Here is a 20048-nt window from a genome sequence, read left to right as displayed (position 1 = left end):
GGGTTCACAATGGGATGAGTTGGCACCCAGGTGGGACCCCTCCCTGGCCTGGTTACTAGTGTGGGGCAATGGCAGGGCTGGGGGTGGAAGGGAAGATTGGGAGCAGGAGGGGCCTTAATCTTCATAGATGAAGAGGGGCGGCCAAGGGTGTTACTGGGGGTAGCTGGGAGGAGAGATGGGCGGAATTACAAGAAGGCAAAGGAGCTGCGAGGGTATAGCTCAGTGGTAGAGCCTGTGCTTCACATGCTCAAGGTCCTGGGTTCAAACCCCAGTACCTCCATTAAAAATAAATGAATAAACCTAATTATCTCCCCCACCAAAATAAAAAAAAAATTTTTAAGGGTGGCATAGGGGCAAAGGCATGAAAGAGCAAAAGAGACAACACTACCCTAAGAAACAAGGAATTCGAAGGATGGAGTGGAGAGCGCTGCAGTCTGCAGTCGTGACGTCAGGGAGAACTGGGGTTGACTTAGGGGAGGAGAGGGATGCAGCTTTGATAAAGGTCATTGATGAAGAGGTTGGCAGGTGAAGAGCCCCAGAGGAGGGTTGGAGATGGTTCATGAAGGGGGCTCATTCAGGGTGGGGGAAGTACAGAATAGAAGATGACAGGACAGTAGGGAGAGGAGAGGCTACTGGACAGTGTGGGTGGAAGGCAAAGGAGTGGGTCCTGGCAAGTGTGGTCTCAGGGGCAAAGGCTGCCTTACCTGGAGGAAGTAGAGGGACCAGGCTGCCCTGCGGGTGAAAGAGAAAGGCACAAGCACTCTCAGCCCTGCTGTTCTCCGAGTTGTCTGGGAGGGGGCCTGAGCCCTCTGTCACCCGTGCATCCACTCATGCAGTCATCACCCTGGGTCTGATGTGCCCTGACCTCCCCACCAGCCGCACCCTGACGTGCCTGCCTGACACCCCCTCCTCTCCTGCTGCCCTGGTCTATGCCCATCCAGTCCTGTGTCCTGCCTTCTCCCCAGTGCTGGTCACTGCACTCCAGACAAGCAGGCACACCATGCCTGTAACACGATGCTCAGATTAATAATAAGACAAGGTTAGCTTTCCTGCATGGAACACCTACTCCATCCAGGGCACTGTGCTAAGTGCTGTACACGCATCATCTAATTTAACATTCACCCTGTGAGGTAAACTGTATTATCTCCCCAGATGAAAAAACAGGCAAGAAAGTGGTAGAGCTAGCATACCAAGGAGACGGCATTTTGTGTCCACTGTCATAAGCCCTCTCCATACTCTCTGTGAGTCTTACACTCCAGTGACTTGGGCTCGGCCCTGTGACTTGCTTTATCCACTAGACTGCAAGTGGGGGGACAGTTCCAAGTGAGGGCTTTAAGAAGCATCACATGTTTCTATTCACCCCCTTGAGGTTTTGGCCTTTGTCATGGGAACTACCTGGGCCCTGGAAGAAGAAGACACAGAAGCAGACCTCTACCTGTCTGGAGCCAGGTCCAGCTGAGCCCAGCAGGCTGCAGCCCACCCGCAGACCCACGAGCAAGAAATAAGTGTTTCTTGTTGTAAGCAGCTAAGATTTAGAGGTTGTTTGTTATTGCAGCAAAAGCTGACTGATACAGATTTAAACTAGACCTTTCTGATTCCATACAGAGCTTTTAAAATCCCAGTGTTCTTGAGGGGAGGAAAATAGCTCAGGGGTAGAATGCATGCTTAGCATGCACAAGGTCCTGGGTTCAGTCCTCAGTACCTCTATTAAAAACAAACAAAAAAATCACAGCATTCTTCCATGCCAGTGCTTCTTGAGCACAGATACCAAGGCTGTTTGGACTGGATCCAGACACAGACCTCTCTCCATCCCTTAGAAAAGGCTTTCTCTCCACCTCTCCAGCATCACATTGAAACAGGTGGCCTGCACCTGTCCAAGATGCTGTTTTCTTTTTCTTCCCCTGCCCTCCTCCTAGGAGAAAACTTGCATGTACGTACACCTCCCAGCAAGTCTCTCAAACCTGCTTCCCTGCCAGTCAGGCAGCTTAGAAGAAGGTGCAGCTGAACCAGTCAGACACAACCAGGTTCTCACATGGCCAGTCAGCTCTGCTGGTTCTAAAAGGCTCTTCCCTCTGTGCTGTTATTATTCAGCTCAGTGAAGAATGTAAAACTAAAACAGCGCCTTAGTGTTTTCCGGAAAGTTCTTTTGTTTTCATCCTTCTGGCACTAATTCACTGTTCCTTGACCTCACATTCCCAAATGATTCGTCATGTAAGTTTTTTGCTAATTTACTTTCAGTTGTTTTGCTTCTGCTGTTTCTTCCTCCACCTAATCATCTGCTTCAATATAACCATAATTTTCAAACCCAGTAGGATGTGCAACGAATAATATGCAGTAAAATTAACTGAAAGCCTCCTTCAAAAAAAGTTTCTAAAAGTTAATGGAATATGTTTTTTTATCTTAGTAGTCATGTTACATTCTGTGGGTTTCTTCCCACAAATGTGTTTTTCAGTTTTGTATTCTGATCAGACTAAACTTTGTAGCTACAAAGATTGATTCCTTCAGATTAGAACACGATTTTCCCTAGTTATCTTAACGGGAAAAACTCTGAAGTGAAAACCTACAATTTTTCATATGCAGCGCTCCTTCTTCCTCTTCTGGTAAAAGAACCCCATTCTCCCTGAGGACCCACCCCCGCTACCCCGTGCATCCACGTGGTTTATGTGGACCTAGCCACAACCTCTGCTCCAGTGTCTCCGTGTGCCCCCAGGCTACATCCAATCAGCACAACCAGGGGTTGGTTCAGGGTGGGCATGGGACCCGTTTAAGGCCTAGGAGTTTAATTGGAGCCATCAGGAGTCACATCTTCCCACTGGACCTTGCAGCTGTGAGGATGCAAATATGGTGTAGTTAGCTGCTATCTTGCCATCATAGCAGTCGACCCAGAATGAAACCAATCAACGGGAAGCAGTTTTGAGAGATGGGGACAGTAATAATGACTCCTGAACCCCCGAAGGGATGGAGAGGCCGATCAATCAGCAGACCGAGATGGTAAAGGGGCATTGATGGCATCGCTCAACATCTCCACACTCAACAGCTCCGCAGCGCAGGGGGTACCTGGCCAGCACCTGAACAACACAAGAAGGGGAGGAGATAAGTGAGAGTGGGTGACGGGCCGGAAACCTCAGAGGGCGGTGCAGGATGGGGAGCTGACAGGACACTGGCCATGGGGCCGGTGCAGGGACAAGTTTCGGTGCAGAGGCAAGCAGGGTGGCAGAACCTCCACCAAAGTTGGGGGTGCAGAAGCTGCAGTGCAGGGCTGGGACCTGGAAACCAGAACAGGCAGGGCAGAGCTAGCACTGGGACAAGGGAGGCTCCGCAAGCTTTGCCCGGCTCCAGGGGCTGCAAGAATAACTCCAGGCCCCACCTAGTGCAGGCGTGAGGCTCCCGTTGCTCCCCCAGAGGTGGAAGGTTCTGACTCATTCACCTGATCACAGCCGCAGGGAGCCGCGGCGCCTCGGGCACTCCGATGCCCAGGGCCTCCTCTTAGTTTATTTTAATTACATAGAATAGAAACCAGATGGAACTAGCTTGGGAGTTTTTGTAAGAATTGAGGGAGGTTTCTTGGAATTCAAGGGCAGGGATGGATCTAGGTTCCAGGAAGGACTGGGGCTAAAACTGGAAACTTTGGGGAAAACAGTCATTTGTTTTTCCTTTGATTCTGCTCTCTCCTTCCCTCACTTCTACATTTCGCTGTCTCTCTGTCTCTTTCTCTCCATATTTTCATCGCTGTCTCTTTTTTCCCTTTCAACCCCTTCCCCATTTTCCTGTAGAAGGACTTTCATTTGCCTTGACTTGGGTGCCCTTCCTTGGTCCAAGCAGCTGAGACAGTGGGATGTGGGTGGGGAGGGGATAAAAAGAGGGCCTGACTCACCGCCATGGGTGGGGGGCACTGCAGATGATGGAGAGCGGGGGTGGGGGGGTTGCCGGTGTGAGCTGGGAAGACACTCCAGTCTGTTCCTCTGACTCCCAGGGCTGGCCTTTGGCATGTCAACTGAAATAAATGCACAGCCTAAAAGTTGAGAGTTACGTTTTACTTGGTAGACAATTCTGAGGACTCAGCCTAGATGACAGCCTAGATCGCTCTGAGGGACTGCTCCGAAGAGGTAGGGGAGGAGCTAGGATATACAGGAGCTTTACAACAAAGACCAGGTAGTTGGAACATTAAAAGATTACTTGTTAACTGAAGAAAACCAGGCATCTCAAGTTAAAGAATTTAGCTCTTTTCTATGTATGGGAGGAAGCAAACATTTGGGCTCATTGAATTCATTCCTTTGACAAGTACTTAGCTATCTAGGGCCAGTATCCTGTCCTTTCTTATTCTGAGTCCCCTCAGAGTGCACCATTGTGAGTGGCTGCAGAGGCCAGGCTGCAGGCTAGTCTTCAGGGGGTGGGGGAGGGCAGCTGCTGATGACTTGATGGCTTTAGCATTCTTTGTTTACTGATATGCTTTGCAGTATTTTTTGTTCACAGATATATTTAGCACCAGTTCCCACTGTGGTCCTCAGGTGTCCCGATCTCTGCACCCCAGTGTTTATTCAGCCTGCATTCACATTGCACCGCCCTGGGCCAGGGGCTCTCCCAGGTGACAGAAACCAGTATTGAGCAACAGGCAAGATGCCTGCCACCCTGGAGCTTGCATTCTAGTGGAGGAGACAGACAGTTCACAGACAAACCAACCAAAAATGGGTCATGAGAAGTTCGAGGATGGAAATACAGAAGAGGGATGTGATAGGAGTGGATGGGAGGTGACACCTGACGGAGAACTGGAGCAAGAAGCAGACAGCAAAGCAAAGGCCTGGGAAACGCGGGGAGGAGGCGGTGGTGGCACTAACCCCTGATTCAGTCAATTAGCCGCCCTTTCCCCAGCCTTGCTACACTCTCAGCCACTTTTTTTTCCTTTTCACCTATTTCCAGCCTCTTGGTGAAAGTCCAAGGTCCTCAGGTTGTCTGACCCAAGCCTCTGCCCTCCTGCCTGCCCTAAGCTGATTTCCTCTCCCTACTCGGCTTAGCAAATCCCTGAAGAATGTCTGTCTACATGTCTCACCCTTTCTCCTCCCAGCTGCGCCCCGGGCTTCTCTGCTGCCCATCTTTGCAGGTCTCAGAAGTGCTGCTTCCAGCCTCCAGTCTCCCCTGCCCTGCTCTTCCCAGGCATGGACATGGCCCCTCCTCAATTCCCTGAAGCACAGCTGGTGCCAGCTGTGGCATTCAGTGACCCCTAAGGGTTAGGGGTGACCTGAGTGATTGCAAGACAGAACATCCTGTAAAACTGAAAATGTAACCTGGGAAAGAAACATCCTCCTCCTTCTGTCCCTGATGACCGCAAACTGCCATCAGCAATGTACTGTTCATTATGCAGGATAGTGCAGCCTCATGAGCTCAGCCTCTCAAGCTAAGACAGCATCCAGGCTCCACCTTCGATAATCTAACCCCACCAGCTCCCACCAAGAGCTTCTTCCCAGGGCCATGCAGACTGCCCTGCAGCTGGCTCCTTCACCCGGGAGCCAGGCTAAGTGACGCTGAAAGCAGCTCTCTCTGGGTTCCTGTTCCTAATTCACACAAAGCCCAGCGTTAATTGCGTTGTGGAGAGAGAGGTTTCACGGTCTACTATCAGGTGTAGTTTTTAGAAGAGAGCAGATATTCAGATAAGAGAAAAGTAATTGTGCTGGTAGGATTTTTTTTTTTTTTGATATTGTGAGACTCTTTGAGATGCAAAGCTAATGGCAGGAGTAATACCAAAAATATTATTAATATTTTAATGTTATTAATAAACATATCAGTATAGGCCTGTATACCTTGGGGGAAAATAAATGTTCTTATGTCATACCCTCTTTTCAAACAACAAACACATTTAAGGATCTCTGTCTCTCTCTCAGGAACAGAAGCCGTAAGACATCATATTATTTGTATTATCACATACTTAATTGACTTTTAAAATTAAGTTCTATTCAGCCTATCAGGTGTGCTCATTCCATACAACTGCATCACAGTGTTTAAGCTAATTCTTAGAACTCCTCCCAAGGTAAGGAAAAACACATCCATAATCTCGCCTGGCAAAGGCAAGGTGAGCATGAAGGGCCTGGGAGACGGAGTGAAGACCCGTTTAGGGCAGTCATGCGTCAGTATTTTGTCCCTCATGATGTCACAAGAGGCTGCAAGTCCTACAGCTGCTCTTTGGCCTGTGTGAACTCTGGGTGTGAGCGACCACTTCCTGGTCACCCCTCTGGTCAGGTGAGATTAGCCCCAGCAGGTGCCCGAGACGGAGGTCGCCCAGTGCCTGTCATCTCTCCGTCAGGTGGTCTGCGGAATAGATTTCAGCAGCCCTGGTCGTTTCCTTCTCATTGTAAGCCATTCTCCTTAAGAAGGAGAACCCTGACTTGGCCAGGTCTTTCTCCTTCAGAGGCTTCCTGGGGCTGCTCATACCTATTTAGTTTCCTAAATTAATTTTCCATTTTGAGCCTTCCTCAGCCTAGAATGCTTTTCCTCTACATTCTCACCATATAAATCCCACATGATCCTCAGGGTTCAAATGAAGTGCCACCTCCTCTGTGACCTGCACCCCACTTAGCATGACTTAGCACAAAGTGTATCCAGAAGACTTCAATTGCGATTCACATCAACCACTTACCACCTCTAGATTTATAGTAACTTAGGTACATCTGTCTTTTCTCTTGATCGTGAACCCCTCGATGTCTAGGATTGTGTCCTCCCCCTGGTGAAAAGTGGGATCTTTCAACATTTACTCTATTTAGCTGATTTGGGCACACTGCTAACCTTGGATAGAGATGGTGATGAGCCTTTCCTCTGTGGTCCACAGAAGTTTCCAGTATGTGATGGTCAGAAGGCAGGAGGGGACTGATCAGTGTGAGCGTGCCCCAGGGAGGATGCAGACAGATGCAGTCTGCACACAGCTCCTCACCGTGGGTGGAAGCACCCCAAGGAGAAATGCAAGGTACCCACACCTGCAGCAGGCTGGGAGCAGCTCCATCCAGTGTCAGGCAGATGAGAGCTTGAGGACATTGAGGTCTTGTTCACTAGCCAGAAAATCCCACCATCCATAAAGGTAATATCCTGAAGTCAAGTTCACAGGTGAACAGATCTAGCATCCATTTTATTGTGCGCTAATGTTTAGGGTCATCTGGGGGTTGGAGGTAGATATACGACTCTTCATTTGTGATCTCTTTGGTATTTGTGGCTTTTGTTCTTTTTTAGAGCTTCACTTGTCCCTTTTCAGGAAATGCTGAACTTAAACTCTCTGGTCCTGTTTGGGGACCAGCCAGATAGAGCTCTGAGGAGCCAAAGCCCGCTATCTCCTTCCCATCTTCACTGCCCAGGAAGATGGGGACTACCAAGGCATGAGGGCTGCTTTGGCCATGCCCACATGGTCACTTACTCTGATTTCCCTGCTCTCCAGTGTGCTCCCCAGTCCAGTCTCTACACAGCTTCCAAATCTGACCATGCTCCTTCCGTACATAAAATCCTTCAGTAACTGTCCTTTATCCAGAACAAGATCAAGGTTTTTATCTTGGCATTCAAGGTCCTCTGTGACTCCTCCCCCATCTCTTCTGTGCATTATGTTGAGGCCAGGCCCAATTACTAGTGGTCTGTACCCTGATTTTTATTCACCCCATGCCCCTGCTCCTGCTTCAAGTCTTTTCTGTGTGTGCGCTATCCTTTCTATGCGACATTGCTTGGCTAGATTCAACTCTTCTTTTAAGCATCTGCTCAGCTGTCATCTTCTTCAGGAAGCATTCTGGAGATCCTCCCACTGTGAGTTAAATGTCTCATCTGCATTCTCTCCTCCTAACCTGCGCCCACCCCTAACGTAACATTCGGTGCCACTTGATATTATCTGTGTGCGTGTCATCCACAGCGCATCCAGATGCTCCTTGAGGACAGACTGTTACTCATCATTGTATAACCAGTACCTGGCAAAATGCCTGGCACAAAGCCAGCGTCTTGTTGGATAGAGTTCCAATTTCTTCTATCTTGCAACTTGGGGAATGATGCTGATTTTTTGAATGGACTCTGCATTTCAAATTTCCAAATATACAGGCCTAGAGGTTCTATTAAAGTATAAAAGTAACCCAGGGCTGGCTCTGAAAGCCAGAGAAGCTCCATTTTCTGGAGCCCCACTTCTTCAAGTGCAGGGTGACATCCGTGAGAGGTAAGACAGTGCGGTTAAGTTCCCGGTCATTGTCTCAGCTGAGATTTGTGGCAAGACAAAAGCCCAGACAGTTCTCATAAAGGTCTCTGCCAAAGAATCATCTTAGCTGAAAAGCAGGTTGGGAGATCCATGACTGTTTCCTTCAGGAAGCTCAGAATTCCTTCATGCTTTTTTATTTTTTTTAATTTAATTTTATTTTATTTACTTGTTTTTTGGAGGAGGAGGTAATAAGGTTTGTTTGTTTGTTTGTTTATTAATGGAAGTACTAGGGGTTGAACCCAGGACCTTGTGCGTGCGAAGCACACACTCTACCACTGAGCTACATCCTCTTCCCTCTCCTTCATGCTCATAATCACCAGCTGCTTATCTCAGCAACCGTCAAGACTCCTCTTTGCATTACCTGCATCCTTTCTTGTATTGTGGCATCTGTTCAAGCAATGATCAGTTTAGCTGCCTTTAACACAATTACTTTGCAGAGGGAAGCGGGGGACCCAGTCATTTACTTACTCATCAGGAAATATTGGTTGAGTACCTGCTCTGGGTATACATCTGTGAGAAAAAAATAGATGAAAAATGTTGCCCTCGTAAAGCTTATATTCTAGTGAGAGAAACACAAAATAAATATTGTAAATGAACGTAATATGTAATATTGAAGGTGATAAATACTATGAAAAATACAATTAAGTAAGGAAGAGGGACTGAAAGCATGGTAGGGGTTTTTTGGTTGGTTGGTTGGGTTTTTTTCGAGGGGGATTAATTTTAATGGAGGTGGTGGTAGGCCTCAGGGGAGCTGAGACATTTGAGCCAACACTTGAAGGGGATGAGGGGGCACACCATGTGGATTTGCAGGCTGAGGGAACAGCCAATACGAAGGCCTTGAAGGTTGCACAAGGAACAGTGGGGAGAGCAGTCTGGGGGATGCAGGGTGAATGAGAGGGAGAGTAACAGGAGTGAGATCAGGAAGGTGAACAGGGTGGGTAGGGCCCAGGTTGCATAGAACCTAGTAGATCTTCATAAGGACATTGGTTCATACTTTGAGATGAACAGGAATGTTAGTGCAGGATTTTGAAGAGCTATGTGACATGATCTGGGCTTACAGCTGTTCTCTCTGGTTCTGTGCTGGGATCAGACATAGGGGCAAGAGTGAGAGTGGGGAGAACCTTTAAGAGTCTGCTGGGGCAGAGGAGTAGCTCAGTGGTAGAGTGTGTGCTTCACATGCATGAGGTCCTGGGTTCAATCCCCAGCACCTCTATTAAAATATACAAACAAACAAACAAACAACCTAAATACATCCCTCCCCCAAAAAAGCTTACCATCTAAAAGTCTACTGCTATTATCTAGATGGAAACAATAGAGGCTTGGACCAGTGTAGAAGCAGAGGTAGTGGTAAGAAGTGGTTACATTCTGGATATATTTTGGAAAGAGATCGAATAGGATTTCCCAATGTAGGGTGTGACAGAGAGAAGCAAAGGGATGATTCCAGCAGTTGGGGCCTGAGCAACTGGAGGATGGAGTTGCTATGAAGTGAGCTAAGGAAGGCTGCAGATGGAGCACCTATGTGGGGCAATCAGGAGTCTGACCTACTAAGTTTGAAGCATGTATTGGATACATCTACAGGGAGACATCAAGTGGCGGGTAGATGCAGAAATCTAGAATTCCAGAGGTAGGTCACGCTGCAGTTGTAATGTTGAAATGTAAATGGAGAGGAGAAGAGGCCCAAGGACTAAAAATTGGGATATTCCAACGCTTAAAGGTAGGGGAAAGAAGAGAAGCCAAAAGAGACTGAGAAGGAGAAAGTCACTGAAGCAATAAGAAAATCAAGATGGAGGTTGGTGGGTAGGATGTAGCTCAGTGGTAGAGGGCATGCTTAGCATGCACGAGGTCCTGGGCTCAATCCCCAGCACCTCCGTTAAAAAAAAGAATGAAAGAAAGAAAAAGATCAAGAGAACATCCAAAGACAAGAGGGAAAAAATTGTTTGAAGGAGATGATCAGGTCTGTCAGATGTTGCCAATAATTCAAAATAAGATGGGGACTGAGAACTGACCCTGGGTTTACCAATGTGCTGGATATTGGTGATATGGGATACAGGGCTAAATAATGTCCCTCCCCAAATTCCTGTCTACCTGGAACCTCAGAACATGACCTCATTTGGAAACAGAGTTTTTGCAGATCTGTTTAGTTAAGTTAAAATGGGGTCATCCTGGGCCCCAAAGGATGGGCATGGAATCCAGTGACTAGTGTTCTTATAAGAAGATGATGTGAAGGCATAGAGGGACACTCAGGGAGAATGCAGTGTGATGACAGAGGCAGGAATTGAGGTGACATAGCTATAAGCCAGGGAGCCAAGGATTGCCGGGAGTTAGGAAGAAGCAAGGGAAAATTCTTACCTAGAGCCTTCAGAGGGAGCATGGCCCCACTGACATGCTGATTTCAGACTCTGGCCTCCAGAACTGTGAGAGTAAATCTCCGTTGATTTGAGCCCCCTGAGTTTGTGGTATTTCGTTACGGCAGCCCCAGAAAACTAATATACTTGCTGTCTTAGGCAGCTCAGACCACCGTGACACAGCACCAGAGACTGGGTGGCTGAAACGGCAGAAATTTGTTTTCTCACAGTTCTGGAGGCAGGAGGTTAGAGACCAGGGCGCCAGCTTTTTCCTGGTGAAAAAGCCCTCTTCCTGGATTGCAGACGGCAGCTTTCCACTGGGTCCTCACATGGCAGGTGGAGACAGACACAGAGGGAGCAGGAGCGAGAGCTCCACAGTGTCTCTCCTCACAAGGTCCGCTAATCCCGTCACAGGGCCCCCCCCCATGACCTCATCTAACCCTGCTTACCCACCACGACCTCATCTTCAAAGATGAATTTGGGGGTACACAATCCAGTCCATAGTGCTTGGTAAAGCGGTCATTTCTCATCTATGTACCTCGATTTCCTCATTTGTAAGATAAGGATGATGATAGGGCCCACCTCAGAATTGTGGTGAGGAGTAAATGAATTAATATATATAATCTTCTTAGCACAGGACATATGAAATGCTACATAATGTTAACTATTATAATGATTATAAATATAATCATTTTGCTTTGAAATTAAAACATTCATTTTCACTTGTTCTTTGCTTAATTCTCAATTAGCTCATTAATTTGACAAATTAAATTTCCCTAGAGTTCTAAATACCAATTTCACACTTAATCAAATTCTCTTAAATGTTTCAAATTAAATAGGAAAAAACCTTATAAATCTAGCAAATAAAATTCTTCTAATATTTAAGCACTGTATAAGCAGTTGATTGACTATAGTCCCTTGAACATTTCAAACTAAAGTCACAAATTTAAAATGTGATCAAAGCAAACATTTCAATTATCTAACGCAGCAGGTGTTAAATAAAATTGTTCTCAAGGACTGTTAACTCATGATGCTATTAAATAAAATCTTTATACAGTTAGATTAAATTACCTTAAGCATTTCAACATCTGAAAAATCAAACTCATAAATTTAATACATTGGATTTTCCTGAGCATTTAAACATTGACTATAAATTTAACAAGTTCTCCTAAATATATGCATTAAAATCGTAAGTCTAGTAAATTTCTACTATATCATTCCATTAAGCATTTACCTTTAAAACATAAAGCAAAATTATGTTATTACACTCAAATAAATATAACTTATATAGATACGTCATTACTTCATTATTTGTAATTCTTATTTGTTTTACCTTTCTGGCACTACAAAATTACTTTTCCAAGTAGCAGGAGTAGAATTATTGTTCAGGTCCTCTATAGCGAATGAGATTACAGATGGCCATTCAGAGATCTGAGTCCCAAACTGCAAAGGTAGGTGACTGCTCAGACCTGGGACAGGGCATGGGCTGCCTCCTAGGGAGATTTCACCAGAGCTACGCACTAACAAGGGAAGTCCCTTCTTTTGGGTGGCTTTTGCCAGCTGCATTGTCAGTGGGAAATATCCTCAGGCTTTTAAAAATGGAGTTTTCACAATCCAGTGCATCGCGTATATCCAAGGACCCTTTCAACTTTCACTCTTACCCAGTTTTTGTTTTTTATCATAGATGTTTTCTTTTTCTTCCCTGATTTGACTAGATGGAATTATGCGCATGTGCGACCATGTGTGCGCGTCCGGTGGCGCATGAATACACACACAGTTACAATCGAGCTTCCTGATGAGGCTTCATTTGCTCTCTCTTCCTTCTTACCATCCGTGATGTCAGCTACTGACAACTGTGAGCTGGTCAAGAGCAGCGTGTGCATTGGCATCTTTGTGTTTCTAGTGGTCAGCACGTTTGCCTGGTGCTCAGTAAATGCTTGTTGAACGAATTAATGAATAAATATAGTGAGTGTAAATTTGGACTAATCAACCCCAAATATCCTCTACCTAACTTCATCAGGTGGAGTAAGTTTTTCCTTGCAGTAATTCACTAACTTGCCCGTCATCCGAAAGACCATGACAGATCTCTTACCATTTGAATGGTGCCTCACTTACAGCCCTTGCTTCTTGCTGGTGTCTGATGAATCCCTCTCAGTAATAGCCTGCCTGTCACACATGTCACCATTCACCACCTCCCCCTCAAGTTTGACTTGACAATGGACCTTAACACACTTTCCTACAAAGTCTGGACTGTTCAGAATTCTTTTATGAACTGAGAATCCTTTTTAGAAAGGCACCATAATGGAATCGGCATTCATGGTGCCATAATTTGCCATCCTGGGCAGAGTACTTAAGAGCACACATTTAGATCCGTAAATCCTGGCTCTGCCACTTACAAGCTTTGTTGTTTTGCTTTTCTCAGTTATCTCTGTAAAAAAGTAACTTTGGTATCTATCACAGAGGGTGAGGCATGTATTGAATAAGGTATGCAAAGCTCTCAGGATAAAGTCAGGTGCTTGAATGCTCAATAAATAGCAGTTATTACCCAGATGGACTCTTTTGTTTTTGTCTGTTGCCCCGGTCTCCTGGCTGGAAACGCAGTTACATTCAAACTGCTTTATTCTTTAACATACTGATTCTTTAAGGGGCAAGGGGGAGTGAAGACTAAAGAATACCCTCCTGGGGGAAGTCGAGAAGACTCAGATTCTGAGCGCATAGCACATGTTTCTTCACATACTTGCAGAGCTGTGGTAAGTAATAAATAGTGAGATCCCAAGATTTCCATGCTTTTTAAATAAAAATTTAAAATACAAGTTTAACAATATTAAGTACAGTAAGATTGAATCATGTAATGAGTCACTTCAATTTTTGACAGGCTTCTTATTTCAAAGCCCTCAGCTACTTCCTGTAATCAAAGCCCATTTTCCAATTCTCGAGCAGATACCACCTAATGATCCACTTAATCTTTTCATGTTCTTAATTTAGGGTCAGTTTCAGTGACCTGTCTCACATCAGCTGTCATTTTGGTGATCGAAATGTCACTTCACATTACAGTTTTCATTGGGACAGTTCTCATCTTTGGTTTCAATTCAATTTAATGCGAATCAGATCCATATGTCTCCGGACAATTGAATTTGCTTAAAATTCTCTCTGTTCAGTTAAGATCGTAACCACTACTTCCTGGTGATGCCAGTGAAGTTCCGGATACCTTCTAAACCCCTGGTGCTGCCTGATTACACGGATGCTGCTGCTTCTGCTGGCTGAGGTGGGCTTAACACCAGCACTGGGACCTGTGAGGCGGCCTTATGGCCATCTGTGCTTGAACCACCTCTGCTGTCTCTGGTCTTGATGCCGCAGTCTCCACCATCCCATCCCACCCCCAAACTCCTGCTGGATCAGTGCTCCTCTGAACTATAGAAAAGTCTTCCCTTATACCTCATTTAACAGAGATCTTGTCTGAGAAACAGCTTATTAGGTTATAAGAGTTTAGAAAGGTGTTGTAATTTGCTTATTTTGGTATTTGTTTGTTTGTTTGTTTGAGTTTTTCCAGTCTTCTCCCCACAAGACAGACAAAAGGGGCTGAGCCACACACAACACAAGTCACCCATGCCATACTCAAAACTGCCCTTTTCTTGGAACAACTCAACTACTTTTCTCACACCTGACTTGTATACCTGACTTTCCCTGGGAGAAATTTGTTTCCAAGAAGTTTCTCTTATAAGACCCTTGGTGGAGATGACCCTACCAGTCGGCCAAATGTGTTGAAACTCCTTTATCCCGTCATCCTGTGGGCTGGTAGATTAAAGCGTTCTGGGGCCTTAGTGGCACTGGCCAGAAGAGGGAAACAAGGATGCTGGGGCCAGGCAGGATCAGGGCCCAGAAAACTAACCCAGCTGAAGAAGGGGGAGACCATTTGGCCTCTCCACAGTATTCCCAGGGGCTGAGCTTGATTACAGCTAATAGTGTACAAAGAAACTCACCAAGTGAGCAAAGCCTAGCTCTGGAGGTCAGTTGGGAGCTGTCGTGTGATGTGGCCATTGGCAGCGTGGCCTCTGCTTTTGGTATTCCTGGTACGGGGACTAGTAGGAAATGGGCTGAGGTCATGGCCCGGCCCTCTAAGCAGGCCATAGGTAAGGCCATTACAAACCAGATGTAGAGTGGTCCCTTAGGCTGGGCACTCTGGGAGAGCTCTACCCAAAGCAGTCTGAAGGGGCTGCTCAAATGGAGAAGTGAAACTGAGGTCACAACAGGGAAGAATGGGGTCAAATGAGATACACATGCAGGTCACTGGCCAAGGGAATCCAGAGAAATGGATAAGAAGGTAGGAGGTCGTAAGTGGGATAGGGTACCTGCTATATGCCACTAGCTTGGACTGGGTTTTCTGAAAGTCACCTTATCTAGCTAGATTGAGAGTGTCCAGAAAACCAAGGCAGAAGCTCAGGTATACAGACTGAGCTTCCGCAGTGCGTTTAAGAATGATGTAATCGCTAAAGCTTAAACTTTGTAGTCAGAAGGCTCGAGTTCGGATCCCAGGTCTGACACTTCGTGTGGTTTTGGGCCAGTGAATCTCATGACATCTCTGTATGCTTCAAGAAAGAACTTCAGAGGGTTCTTTTAAAGATCTGTCAAGTTCCTGTTGCAGTAGGTAGTCAACCAGTGAGGGAATGAGGCACGTGGCCTCGTTGGCCAACAGCAGCACAGCAACTCCAGACCCCATCACATTCCTGGATGGGGCTGAGCCTGCTGACAGTTTGCCTTCCTGATGAGGAAGGACTCAGGGATGGACAAACTGGAGAAGGGGCCCTGGGACCAGAGCCTGATGCGAGTGGGGAGTTGGGAGCAGAGCAGCAGCCGGTCTGGGAACGTTGTATTCAAATCACAATATCAGGCAAATATCCATTCACGTTGTCCTCCTAGATCCAGAAAAGAACACCCAGAGGTAAGGCTGTGCCCACACCCAGGCACACATGTCAGGGCCTTGGGCCCCAGGCAGACCTGGCTGTCCTCTGCCCGTGACGCTCAGACTTGTGTTCCTTTCTCTGGTAGCCTCACCGGGTGAACATTTGATCTCGGAAATGCAGTCCATCCGTTCCAGTTGAAAATGTTTGCAGCTCTCCCATGGTTTCCATGTATGCTTTTTGTTTTTGGTGTGTCCAGGGAAGTGACTCTGGTTCTCTGTCTCTCTGTGACGGTGGCGTCACTACCCTTAGTCTGTATTGGAAGAGGCCATGTGTTGAAATTCAGTTGAATGTGGGACTGAGTGCCACTCACAAGAGATCCTGCTACTCTAAGTCTGGGGCTGCAGTAAAAGAGCCCATCCCTCCCAGCTTGAGAACAAGGAGGGGCTGTCGCGCCTCGCAGACCCCACTCTCCCCTCCCCAGCCTTACTCCCCTCATCCACTCCTCACACCAAATTCTGACAGTGTCTCCAGTGCCCTTCCCGACCTCTGCCCAGGCCCTTCGCTCTGCTCAAAATGGCCTTCCCTCCTTCTCTCTGGATGGCCTCCCCTTCAGCCTAAAAGGCCCAGCTCAAGACATCTTTCAGAACCTTCTCTGTAGACCTCCTCAATCCACACCAAGTCCATCCTTCCCTCCTCCTTGCTCCTGTTGTTCAGCTTCTCCCATTTTTATCTCTCCTTCTTTGAGCCCTTTGAAAGCAGAGTGTGTGTCTTCCTCATGGTGTCTGTATCCCAGCAACTGTCACAGTGCCTGGTACTCGTCTGGTACACATTAAAAATGTGTGGATGAAAACTGAAACAGACTCACAGACATAGTAAACAATCTTATGGTTATCAGAAGGAAAGAGGGTGAGAAGGGATAAATTGGGAGTTCGAGATTTGCAAATATTAACTACTATATATAAAAACAGATTTTAAAAGATTTCTTCTGTATAACACAGGGAACTATATTCAGTATCTTGTAGTAACCTATAATAAAAAAGAATATGTAAACAAATATATGTGTGTCTATATGTATGACTGAAACATTATGCTGTACACCAGAAATTGACATGTTGTAACTGACTATATTTCAATTAAAAAAAAATGTATGAATGAAAACCGAAACATTCCTTTTGTTTCTTTTTCCTACAGAAACGATGACTTTGGGTGAGAGGACTGCTTATGCCAAGGACTCAGTAGGACAACCATCTGACAAAGACCTTTCAGTAACTTTTCCCATCCACCAACATCCAGACGACTCCAGTGACCAAATGCTCAGCTGTAACCACAGCAGTAACCGGCCCTCTTTCCAGATCGGGTTTGCTGAACGTGAAGATGGTCCAGCCGCCATCTTCAGGTGGCCTAAGGTGGTATGCTGTAGGGGAGGCACGTCTCTTCTGGCCAAGACCCAAGCTTGGACTATGGAAGAAACCAGCTGATACAGTGAGAGTGCCAAGAGCACCGAGAGTACCAGAACTCTTAGTGATTAACATGAGGCCCTTCCTTGGTGATGGGGTCGCAGCCGCTGCCCTGGCAGTGCCACTCTGACATGATGTTATTTTGCTTGAAGGCCCTGGAAGGACAGAATATTTTAAAATCTCTCCAGGTGCTACATAGGCAGCAGATCTAATTCACCCTGGACTACCACTGAGATAATACCTTGTCTCCAGAAAATAATTTCACCCAAGAAGTACTCTAGCTTTGCAGGGAATAGCCCCAGGAGAGTCATAGAATAAGCAGGCTGTTACCCTGGAGACAACGTGGGCTCAGTGCAAGGAGGGCCAGTTCACCACAAGCTCACTGCCACTCCCACATCCACGGCAGTGAGTACCAGTTGATCGTGGCCCTCTCTTCCACTAAACCCAGATTCTGAGGAGTCAGAATCCCCAGCACTGTTTTTGAGATAGCCACCAGCCTCTTCCTTTCAACTGGTGTTGGCAATCGGGATGAAAGTTCATCGTCAGCCCTAACTGTTAGAGAGGCGGACATCTGGATGGTGGAATACCCTTTCCCAGGTGCATTTGTCCACTGAGGGAACAGCCTCAGATACAGATGTACCATTGGGTGAGCTGAGCTCATGGAGAGATGACACAGCTGGCCCCTGACTGAAGGCACACCTCTGGGGCCTCATCGGCCTGAGTGCCTTCTGGGGTATTTCCATATGCAACTGCCCAGAGGTGTAGCCTCGGCAGCCACAGACAGGTTTCCTCTCACTTCCAGACACATACATCACTTTCACAGCACTTGGGGAATGGAAATACCTACAAGAGTGAAGGTCAAGGGCTCTCCCTGGGTATCTCATTCATTACTCAGCTTCCTTTGTGACCACATCAGCCAACCCACTGCCAGCTGTGTTCCCCATCCTCATTGCTTCTGCCTCCCTACAAATGAAACCAAAGGCCTCAGCATGCGCTGGGGGTGGGGGTTGTTACCCAGTGGTCCTCTGTCTCCCGTTATGGGTATAAGGTACCCCGTCCGTACATTGGCACCACTTCTCCAAGATACCATTTGCCTTTCACACAGTCCCTTTGCAGCAGAATCCAGAGTTGGACTGTAGTATACCTTCCTGGGAAGCTCATTATCTTCATTTGAATTAACATTTCCATGTGAGAGTAACCAGGTGGAAGGAGAGTCATCACATGTCTTCAGAAAGTCCTTGTTGCCACAGCTGCCTGGTGCAGGAAACTACTCTGATGTCAGACCTAAAGAGGATGGAGGCCTTTGGTTGGGCAAAGCCATGTTACTGCATTCCAGCTTCACTTGATCCCCTGCCTGCCTAATCCATTCCCATCTCTGATTGACTCTCAACTTCCAGGGTCCAAAGGGAACCCAAGTTTCTGCCTATGTCTGTTGACATGAGAAGAATTCAACTTTCTTTGCCCAAGGTTCCCCTCTGCCTGTTCCTCCCCATTCAGACATCTTCCTCCATACCAGTGTTTAGAACCAAAGCATGAAGGCCTAGTGCCAGCAGGATGGTCAGCAGAAATGCTCTCTCTAGATCCAGGCAGATGAACCCAGAAGGATGGTCCCAGAGAAACCAGACTGGCCCCAGTAGATAATCAGGCAGCCATCCCAATAAACTTCGACTTATCCTTGCATTGGGAGCCTGGGCAGGAGCTCAGGGGCAGCTGCGCCTGTCCTTCCCCACCCCAGGATCTTCCTGCCTAGAGAGCTAGCAGCCCTGGGGTACTAATGAGCATGCTGCGGGCCTGTGGGTATGAAATGGAAGGTGGCTTTGTAGGGGCCAGGAGGCAAAGAGGCAGGCAGGTGGCTTGTGTCTGGAAAATTGCCTAGCAAAGCTGTGGCCAGAGGCTGATAAGAAATTTGAACTCCCTGAGCCCTTCTACAGCTCTGCCTCTGTTCTCTTGCATTCTGTTTGGTTTCCCTTTAGTTTCCTAGTAAATGTTCCTTTTGAAAAATTCCAACCTTGTTTCATTGGACTGGGGTGGGGTGGGGAAGGGGATTCTGCAATATCTTTTCCAGGATAGAGAAGGAAATTAAAGTACCTTGGAAAAATGGAAATGGCAGTGGAAAGGGGTACACCCTTGTTGCATCTTAGAAAGAGACCTTGGAGAAAGCTGGGTCCAAGAGGTGGGGAGAAACCGGGTGCCTCCCTCACTCACCTGGCACTGATTCTCAGCCCCTTCCTGTTGCAGCCTTTGTCTTCAGGGAGATCTGCCTTGGATGTGTGTTACTGCAAAAAGCATCTTCCTAGCCAGTGAACTGGGCACATTCAGCAGGTTATGTGATGTCCAGGAAGGAACAACAGGCAATGTGATGACCAGAGGAGGAATAGGGGAGGGAAGGGGAAGGAGTGATTTTCAAAATGTTCCAACAAGCATGACTCTATATGGAATTTAGTCCTCACAGCCATCATTAGAACTGTTTCATGTGAAGAGAAGAAAGTCATACTCTCATGCTTAAGCCAACGAGGCCGACAGAAAACAGGTATGGAAAATGTCTTGTGACCTTCATGGCCATCCTGTCATACAGTGGTGGGTGCTCCAATTACCTATTGCTGCGTAACAAAACTCTACAAAGCTTAATGGCTTGAAATGAAAGCTGTTATTTCTCATGATTATGGCAATTGGAGGAGCTTAGGTGATTGGTCTCTTAGAGTCTCTCTGGTTTTTTCCCCCCTAAAGACTTAGGACTTTCCTATCTGCTGGGATTGTTTTGTTTTGTTTTGTTTTTGTTTTGTTTTGTTTGTTTGTTTTTTAAGCCCAATTCCTTCTCTTTTTTCCCCCCCTTAACGGAGACACTGGGGATTGAACCCAGGACCTCATGCACACCAAGCATAAGCTCTACCACTGAGCTGTACCCCCGCCCTCTTGGAGTCTCATGGCTGCTATCAGATGGGAGCGGAGGCTGGTATCATCTGACTGCCTGGCCGGGCAGGACATCCTTGATGGGCTTTGCTCACATGTCTGGCTCCACTGGAGGCTGACTGGACATCTCCACATAGTCTCTCCATGTGGTTAGCTTGAGCTTCCTCACAACGTGGAGGTCTGGAGGTTGTCAGACTTGCATAACTGCTGGCTTCCCCCCAGGCTAGCA

At 46.9% G+C, this 20048-nt stretch overlaps 1 protein-coding gene and 4 non-coding genes across 5 annotated transcripts in view; 3 read left to right on the top strand and 2 right to left on the bottom strand.

The window, feature by feature from the left end:
- The window catches only part of SYT9 (synaptotagmin 9), a 175200-nt gene extending 157137 nt beyond the window's left edge, over positions 1 to 18063 (top strand). Inside the window, exon 7 of the mRNA XM_010985895.3 lies at positions 16644 to 18063. Coding sequence (XP_010984197.1) covers positions 16644 to 16652 — 9 coding nt within the window. The 3' untranslated portion in view covers positions 16653 to 18063. The remainder of the gene's footprint in view (positions 1 to 16643) is intronic.
- Positions 209 to 280, top strand: TRNAV-CAC (transfer RNA valine (anticodon CAC)). Its single transcript has one exon. It is a non-coding gene; the product is annotated as a tRNA-Val (tRNA).
- On the bottom strand, positions 8425 to 8500 carry TRNAA-CGC (transfer RNA alanine (anticodon CGC)). The gene has a single exon. It is a non-coding gene; the product is annotated as a tRNA-Ala (tRNA).
- On the top strand, positions 9348 to 9419 carry TRNAV-CAC (transfer RNA valine (anticodon CAC)). The gene has a single exon. It is a non-coding gene; the product is annotated as a tRNA-Val (tRNA).
- Positions 18064 to 19744: 1681 nt separating the features above from the next.
- On the bottom strand, positions 19745 to 19816 carry TRNAT-GGU (transfer RNA threonine (anticodon GGU)). Its single transcript has one exon. It is a non-coding gene; the product is annotated as a tRNA-Thr (tRNA).
- Positions 19817 to 20048: the final 232 nt, after the last annotated feature.

This window comes from Camelus dromedarius, chromosome 12 (assembly GCF_036321535.1).
Source record: "Camelus dromedarius isolate mCamDro1 chromosome 12, mCamDro1.pat, whole genome shotgun sequence".
Classification (NCBI taxonomy): domain Eukaryota; kingdom Metazoa; phylum Chordata; class Mammalia; order Artiodactyla; family Camelidae; genus Camelus; species Camelus dromedarius.
This window is presented reverse-complemented; position numbering and strand designations above follow the sequence as displayed.